A 9,272-nucleotide genomic window follows, 5' to 3' on the forward strand; every position below is an offset into this window, starting at 1 on the left:
ACCTCACTCAAAATTTTGCAAGTAGAATGAAAAATTGTTTGAGATTCAAACCATTTTCCTAACGAGGAAACTAAGAACTTGCTTGCCAACCCTAATTTATTCTTTTGATAAGAATCTGAAATCCATGTGCTAAATAAAGTTACATGTAATGGATGCAGTTCCCTCTATGTTGGCCAAACCAACCAACATGTTACCACTAGAATTTCGGTGCATCAAAACAAGGATTTTCTTGTGGGACAACACCTCATTGAATGTTGTGGTACAGCGCATAATATTGAATGGGAGATTCTAGATGCATGCCGCGGGGTTGAAAAACCAATGACAAAAGCAATGTACATCAATAAGCTGAAATTGCACCTAAATACGCGCTACGAGTACCGGGGGAGACATTGAAGTAATAGTTCAATAACAAGAAATTTGACTTTTGAAGAGGTTTTTCTGGTTCATGTAAATCGTTGAACGAAATTTTGTCAACCCCTACAAGAAATCTTTTATCATCTGATGCTCTAATTTTTGACTACTGACAGGATTTACAAATACACATAGGAGTTGACTTGCCGCCCACGAGTTGACCGACTAACCTTTTAGGGAGGGACTTTCTCTTAATTGACCTTTTTATATAATAGTGTTTTCTCTCTCACAAAAGCAAGCCCTTCAGCCTAGCTTTTAATTCCGCAACAACTCTAATTTTTTTTGCAACAAATAAATTAAAATTATAGCCATACGGTTAAATATACCTGAAACAAAAAATATTTCAAATCATTCAAACAATAATAATATAATAAACATCAACAAATTTCTTAAAAAATCACGTTATAAAATTTTCTTTCGATTATTTTCTTCCTAAAAAAAATACCTTTTAAAAGCTCATACGTTAATATTCAAATGAATTTTTCATGTTGTGAGAGCAAGAAATCATTCAACATTTTCAGAAAATGGCTTTCATTTTCAGCCAACCGAAGCCACTTTGGTAACTTTTTCCATTTTTGTACGCACTGACGGACAATCGAGTTCATTCCAAAGCTGATTTTGGCATTTTGTCTAAGTTTGAATTGTTTTGTTCGAGTATTTTGATGAAGACTCAGATACCCGTGGAAATTTTCAGAATTTTCTGGCCTAGCGATATCATAATGAAATTTGATTAGCGACACTTTTCCTATTATTAGCTCAGCTGCTAGGGTCTTCGTCTGGATTAGCAGATCTCTTGCTTTGTCATACTTTTTGCGTAGAAATCACACATTTATACACCAGTTAATCTGGCGGTTAAGGCGTTTTAGGTTTTTTGCAGGTGAATTTTGAAAAAAGATTGCCGAAAATGATAAGTATGAAAACACAAGTGATTTTAAAAGAAGAATGCGCGTGTTCAGAGGAACTTGATGTCTTATAAATTAAATTGATCTTATAGCATGAGCCATCTTTTTCAAGCTTTTATTCAGCTTCTCCTCGGAACTAGAGTTCCTGTCAATTTGAATACCAAGATATCTGCAATTTTTTTGTGAGGTGAGAACTTCGTTTTTGTAAAAAATAGATCCGAAATCTGAATTATCGCGCGAGAAAAAAAATAATTTGATTAAGTTTGTATTCAAAGTTAGTGTGTTCATCTCTACATATTCTTCTGTTGTTTGTAAAATTTCCGTGACTTTTCTATGTAAACTACCCTTCTGTCCACAACAGACAATAATTGTGTCATCTGCGAATTGAATTACCTTTTCCGTTGTGCTTATATTAGATGAGTAATCGTTCTCATATAAAAGGAAAATGAGTGGTCCTAAAACAGTTCCTTGTGGCACACCGTGCTTCAAAATTTCACAATCAGAGAATATGCCATTAAATTTTACCTTTTATCTGCGGTTGGCAAGAAATGAAAACAGTAACTCTTTCGCTTCCTGGGAAAAACCGTACGTTTCAATTTTTTTATGGAAAATGTTATGCGAAATGAAAATAAACGCTTTTGCAAGGTCTAGAAAAATAGCAACAGTTTTTTTGCTTTGATCAAAATTAGCCGAAACTGTTTCAACCAGTTCTAGAACTGCATCTGTTGCAGACTTTTCTTCTGAAATCCAAATTGCTCTTCTTTTGTAATTTTATGCGTTTCAATGAACTCCATCATCTGAGTCTGAAAGAGGGGCTCAAAAATTTTTGCAAAACTCGGAGTTAAAGAAATTGGTCGATAATTTTTTGCTATCTAATTTATCACCTTTTTTGAAAAGTGTTCTTAAATAGGCTAGTTTCATTTTAGTTGGGAAAATTTTCTCCTTAATGCACTCATTTAAGGCGAACTGTAGATGTACGCCTATAGCTAATTTGCAAGACTTTTTGAGTCGAATTGATATTTCACGAGGTCCTGCTGCTTCGTTATCGTCAAGCGAGTCAATGACTTAATAAAGTTCTTTTCTAGTCACAGTTCTGAATGTGAATTGATGTATATTAAATTTATCAGGGTATTTAAAAACAATATCCAAACCTTTGAAAACACCTAGATTAGCAAATGATCTATTCAGACAATTGACAATATTTTTTGATGCCCTTGAATTTTCACCACTGTCTAACCTGATTTCATCAACCTTGATAATTCTTTCATTCGGACTGGTCTTTTGTTTAATGAATTTCCATTGCTCCTTACTTGTTGGTAATTTTTGGAATAAATTGATGCAAAAACTGTTGTGCGCCTCCCTTAGTCTCCTATCAACTAAGTTTCTTAAGCGCTTAAATTCTTTGTACGTCTCGCTGTCAGGAATTTTTTCCATTTATTGAAAATGTTTTTGTGTAATCAAATGTTTCAATCCTTTTGTTAACCAGGGCTTAGAATTCTTATAAGTTTCTCCGCTTTTTTTAACACTCTGAATTGATGCGTGTTTTTCAACAATTTTCTCAAAAATATCGAGGAATGAATCGAACATATCGTTGCCATTCTCACATTGGTACATTCTACACCATTCAGCGATCTCTGTTAAATTTAGAGCGTGAGAAAAGTTGAAAACTTCCCATTGTTATTATGTTGTCACTCTCAGATTTCAATGAGAAGTTTGATTCGAAGATAACAAGAAAATTGTTGGAGTTAAAAGGAGCTGTTGTGACATTGTAGGCAATTATCTGATCTTTTGAAACGAAACAGTGATGATCAATAAGTGTAAATATTTTATCAGTACCTCTGGTTGCATCCTTTAGGTTAACAATTTCTAATCCTGAATTTGACGCAAAAATGTCTAGTTTACTTTTTTCTGTTTTGTTCAGATAAATCAAGTTTTAATCTACCAGCAAAATAACGTTATCTGTAACGCGATATGCTGCCGATAACTCGGTACTTAACTGATCAAGAAACTACTGACCAAGACGTTTGTTTGGGCAAAAAGAACAAGTAATTTTTCAGTCAGAGGGTCAGTTATTTCAACCCAAATGGATTCAAAAAACTCTCATCAACGGTTTCAAGGCTTGATTTAATATCGGCGGTAAATTTTTTCGGGACAAAAATACCTACTCCTCAGCCCTTTGAAGCCCCTGTTTTTCTGATCTACATTTCCCAAAGAAAGTATGCAATGCTGTTAAAAAGTTTTTTTCAATATTACAATCAGTGTCCAACCAGGTTTCAGTTACAGCGACAAACGTATTAATGGGAGCTGTTTGCAAAAAGTTTGCAAACTCTTCAAACTTGTTCTTCAAGCTTTGACAATTAATAAGGAAAAATAAAGGCGAGTGGCTTTTTCCTCTGTTTTTTAAGTAACTTGAATACTCAATCAAATTTTCCAGATGAGGCCCTGGGTTCAATTCAATGTCCCCTGACAGCTTGAGACGTACAAGTGAACAAAAAACTAACAGTTTTAGGAAGAAAACAAAGAGTATGAATCAACTGTTTTAAAAAAATAACAAACATTAGGTTTGTTGGAATAATACTTTTCAAATGAGAGCTTATGAATTTCAGTATGATTTTCTCTTCCCATAAGTTTACTGAAAATTAAAAATATCAAGAAAAGTCGCATTGTTCTATATTTCAACAAACCATCAGCCAAATTTTAATGAGTTGGAGGTAAAAATGCTTGTTTTGGATGGAAACCAAAAAAAAATTGTTGTTATCATAGTGATCAAAATTTTTTCCAAAGTTTCGGTTGATAATTCTCGGTTTTATTTCAGTTTCTGACACAATCTTACGGAACACTGCTGCATGTCTTCAAAGATGTTTTTCTTTAAGATATTTGTTCTTCTTGATGTTTCGTGAGCCTTCATTTGATGTGCCTTTTGAAAATGAGATTTCAAATATCCAACAGAACCGCTTCACTCGCAGGGTGCATAACTCAAATTCGAAACAGAAACAGGCGTTTATAGATTCTTCAAAAGCTGAACTACCGGATTCATTTTTCTCTAACTTTTTGCAAACAGATGTTGATCGCTCAGTTATTGGATCTGGTCCAAGTTCCAGTGAAGTAAAGAGTACATTCGGAAATATCAACGAATCACCGAGTTTCATCGACTGGGCGGAAGGTTCTCGATTCCAAGATGCTTCAGGTAAATTAAATTCTACAAAATTTAGACATTCAACTTCCTTTTTTTGAAGGACTTTTGACTCGTATTAAACTAAACCAATTGTATTATTTAATGCGTGCCACAGGTGGTTCTCTTAATGATTATTCATGGACTGGAATTGGCTCCCATCAGCAAGGAAATGCATTGCAGCCATATTCGTCGGTATGGAGTGACAACGCCTTCTCGACGCATCCCAACATTGGTACACAATTTGCAGCATCCAATGATACGCCAATTATTTATGGTGCTTCGAATATTGGTGCTAATCATTTTGATCTCAATCCTACTTCACAATTTTTGGCATCTTTGAATGCTACTTCGATTAACATCGATAACAAATCCAGTGTACCAAGGGGCGTTAGAAGCGAAGTTATGAGCAATGAGCCTTGGGAAGCTTTTGCGTCCATTTCAACGCACACGCCTCATGATCATGTAAGCGTTGCTTCCGAGCCATTTTTACTGAGCTCCTGGAATGCTCAGGATGAACCTTTGTCTCTCACTCCCTCGCAGCCGGTGAAACCAAAAGCTAATCAAGCTTCCAGTGTTTTAGCTTCTACGCCGGGTACCGTTCAGTACCCACCCTCAACTGGATCTTACTTCAGCGCCAGTCCAATTGATCAGCAGATACCAAAAGTGCGAAGATGCAAGCCATTTTCGGTCAATAAAAAGTCGGAACAGGGTCAGAAATCAGGAACAGATTCTGCTAGCAATAGTCAATTGAGCGTGCAAGATATACACATTGATCCAAAGCTTGCTGAGGCTTATAAAGCCTTATTTGGGGAAAACGTATACGAGTCAGTTGATTTAAATTACTCAAGAGTGCAAAGCTCATTTGGCAAGGAGGCAAATTCCATTGGTCCCATCACTATGGGCAATATGCCTGTCAAGGAATCAGAGCTTGCTAATTTGCGCTTTAGTAAGAATATGGGATCGCAGCCGCTATCAACCTACAATACTGGTGCTACTGACGACGGTGCTCATTTTTCTGGTTCCAAACCGGGCGATTTGAAGGCCACCACTGCTAAAGGTGAGGGGAAAATTGCTTCAAAAATGGACGCTTCGAGTGAAGTTGATCCTGGCTTGAAAGCAACGATCGTAAATACGAAATCAAGCACCGTGCCTGTTGACGACTTACTTCCAGTCAAATCATATTGTAAGTTTTCGTGTCCAAACTTCTTTATGAGCAGTCCCGACTGTGCGCGATGTAAATTCTACAATCTAAGCTTACCGCAAGTGGACAAAGATACCATCAGAATCGTGGAACCACATCTAAAAAGTGTCCCCGAACCTGAATCTCAAGCTGTCCAAGCTTTGATTTTCCCCTCATCTAAGCAACCTTCAACACCTGTTAACATCATGGACCTGATAGGAGTTCCTGGAGTGAGCATTGTCAGTCAAAGTAGCTTAGCAGCACCAATGTGTACCAATTCAATTAGCGGTTCCGATGCTAAAGTTGCAAATTTCGGGGAACAGTCCGGAGAAACTATGAAGCCTGCGAATACTGGAATAATTTCGAGCAGAAAATACAAGCAAGTCGAGGAACTTGAGACCTTTCCAATGCCCGAAGATGAGGTGACTCATTCATCAACAGGTGAACAAAATAATCAGACAGAGCTGAAAGAGGAGAACACAAGAAATTCTAATCAGGTTAGGGAGCTAGACGAAGAGACTAAAATACAGGAAAGTGCCTCTGAAACTACACAGAAGCAAATTGCAACTGAGATCAGCTGTGCAAAAATCATACGATATACACGAGAGGAACTGATGAAATTTGGAGAAGGCGAGTTGTGCAAAAAGATTCCTGATGTCAGCGACGATTACAAAGAGTGGCTGGAAAAGGTCGTGGCTGCAAAATTGGAACCGCAATCCACTTCGAAGATGCCAGCTGTCACTCCGGAAGAGGAAAAGGTGGAACTGCCTGGATGTCAAGATTCTAATGGAGCTGGAAACCGTGAAAAAATGCTGGCCCATTCAGTTTGCAAAAAGCCATTCGCTACAACTGTTACACAAAAACGAGTTTGCACTCATCCTATGTTCCGAAGAGCTTTACAACAAGCCGTGTCGGATAAATGAACTAAAGTAGAGTCAGGTAAATACCCATTGCACTTACCATGTGAACTATTCTTAAGTGAACTGCCGATTAACTCAGTTACTATGGGGTGCTTGTAACGACGAACAACACAGTCTAAATGGAGTCAATGGAAATTATTAATTCACGGAGGAGAAGCTGTAAATTGTCAAGTCTCAGTTATACCGGGTTGGTGAGTGGCTCTACTACTGTTTCTTCTTCGAGAGCGGTTTCTGGGATATTTAATGGCACTGTTATTACCAATGGAACAACAACAGATGTAAGTATAGGCCTCTATGAAGTTTCACTTAAAACTCACTTTATGCTTGTATTTGTTCTGGATTTTTAATTGTCAACCCTGATGGCCGTAAGGGCATGAAACGCTTCAGAATATAAAGTTGAGATGATAGGTAGCTATGAAAATTTAAGGTCATTTTACTTAATTGATAAATGCTATGAGCATAATAGCAAGACATATTGTTTGATCTTGCAATTTATTGCAAAGATTGCTTGTTCGAATAGTGTTTATATACATCATTTGCGTCTGATTGTTTGTTCATTATTAACTCACAAATGTTGGCTCATTTTAAAAAAAAAATTTGATCAGATCTACTATCGTTTTTAATTGCTCTTGAACGAAGTTCATAGCAATTATTGTAAACGTGTGTCTTATGCAAATTTTTCGCTTGACAATTTTGCGCTTTTCTCGAACATTCTTTGAATTCTCAAGTGACTTTTTCAAGCTTTCGTTCTTTATTTTTGAGTGATCTCTATTGCTCTCACTCCGAAGTAAAACTTGTTGCTAAAGCAGAGGAAAGTGATTCGTAGCGCAGTGGTTAGTGCGGGTGGTTGTGGACCGGAAGGTCAGTGGTTGAATCCCGGCGGGGAAGTTTTTTGCACCCTTAAAGAAAAATTGATATAGGCTACAGCCCCTGAATTAAATTGCCTCGCCTGTCGTTCAAGAGCAATTCTTCCGACATTTGTCGGTTTGCTTTTCTGAGATAATCATATTCAAGTGAGTGCTAGCAGACAATTCTGCGTGACCAAGAAAAGTACAAAAGAATGGTGGACGTCGTATTGGCCGACTGTGCTTTAAGCCGACAACCAAAAATAAGAAATTTAACGGACATGTTACGTGAAATGAGCTAGTAGAATAATTCTGGAGCTGTGATTGGCTAATTTCAAACGGTTTTTTTGTGAGCGGATAAACTTAAGACTCAGGTTTTAATCAACTAGAGCAACGAAGAGGCCGATTGCAGCGCCACTCAACCGCACAACAAAGATAATAGTCGCCGAGCTACTGATTTAGCGACCAAGATTTTTTGAAATACTATGATAAAACTGTCGGTTAAATTTCATTCTCTTTCTCAGCTGCCAATCTTAGCTCCGTAGAAAGTTAACCGTCTGAATAAATTTTACTCTACTAGATGGACGATATTTGTCCTAGTATCCTTGTTAACTCATTTTATCATGCGCTGGCTAAATGCGTTATTATTTGAAAAGAACTTGTCTGGCCAAAGTCGTGTTATTTGCATTTTTAGGCCATGAAAGCGGAGCCTTAAAAGGTGTTTTGATTGAAAACAACATTATTTATCTCCAAATTTCTGAAGCGTTTCAGGTTGGCAAAGTTGCTGCTAGATTACAGATTATTCTTTAATCGAAAGCTACGTTCTATTGGGGCGGCAACTTTATTTGGTTTGATTTATTTGCGTTTGTTTTTGAGTCGTAGTTAATTTTCCAATAAAGTTTTAATTCTATTCAAGGAATAACAATGTAGTATCTATGGTATCTAACACAACAGGAAAATATCGATAAAATATCTGCTTTATCAATTCAAATTTGACTTATTGCCATTTGACGTGATTTGTTCCATTCGATATGATACAAAATAGTTTATATAGTATAATTACAATTTTTGGAATAAAAATCTTTTATCAATATGTGTATGAGCATCATTAGTTCAGACTAATATGTAAAAGTTTGAATGATTCCAAGTCGAAATATGTCAATAAATTGGAACATGCTCCATATTGGGGGTCGAGTTTTGAGGTCTAGTTGTGAAGTGACCCATTCAACGTAGCCCTTACTCAAGGAGACTTCGTTGTTCTAGAAAAGGTCGGTACAATTGTGGCTCGAAGTTTTCTTAGACGCTTGTTGAGCTAAATAGTCACTTGCCTTAAACGGGGAGAGTGTAGTTGGTCTGATCAATTTCAGCAATGTTAACGGCATTCGAATTTAGGGTCAACATATTTAGAGAACGGTAAGCTAATTTACAATTTACAGTTTTTTAAGCAAATTTACGGTTTATTTGAAGCCAATATTGTTTCTTAAAACTTGAGTTTTCTTTCACCATTACTGGAATCAGTTATTTGTTCATTTGTGCGAATGTTTTATTGTCACAGGTGACTCACCTCTCTCAAAATAACCCTCTCTCAAATGGACTTTCGCTTTCTTCAATTGGAGGAGTTGTGTTCTTTTAGGTCTATCTCCATGTACTTGAAAGTTTAGAGCACAAGTCTCAATCAATTAAAGGCATTTCAACTGTTGGTAGAAAAATGGATTGACCTATCTTTAGGTCTAATTCTTTTCATTGGTAAGTTTAAAGTTATCGCTGCTGTTTTCTGAAAGCTGACAGTTATGGTTATTTTCCTTTTTAATAGCCGCCCTCATCTTCTCAGCCGGCTAT

At 36.8% G+C, this 9,272-nt stretch overlaps 1 protein-coding gene across 1 annotated transcript; it reads left to right on the top strand.

The window, feature by feature from the left end:
- The first annotated feature begins 4,160 nt into the window (after nucleotides 1–4,160).
- LOC142344694 (uncharacterized) lies at nucleotides 4,161–6,996 on the top strand. The gene is made up of 2 exons (XM_075396539.1): nucleotides 4,161–4,500; nucleotides 4,604–6,996. Exons 1-2 carry the CDS (start codon nucleotides 4,203–4,205, stop codon nucleotides 6,589–6,591), a joined length of 2,286 nt encoding a protein of 761 aa, XP_075252654.1. The 5' UTR covers nucleotides 4,161–4,202; the 3' UTR covers nucleotides 6,592–6,996.
- Nucleotides 6,997–9,272: the final 2,276 nt, after the last annotated feature.

The sequence above is a fragment of the Convolutriloba macropyga genome, chromosome 8 (genome assembly GCF_964194025.1).
Source record: "Convolutriloba macropyga chromosome 8, txConMacr16.3, whole genome shotgun sequence".
Classification (NCBI taxonomy): domain Eukaryota; kingdom Metazoa; phylum Xenacoelomorpha; order Acoela; family Convolutidae; genus Convolutriloba; species Convolutriloba macropyga.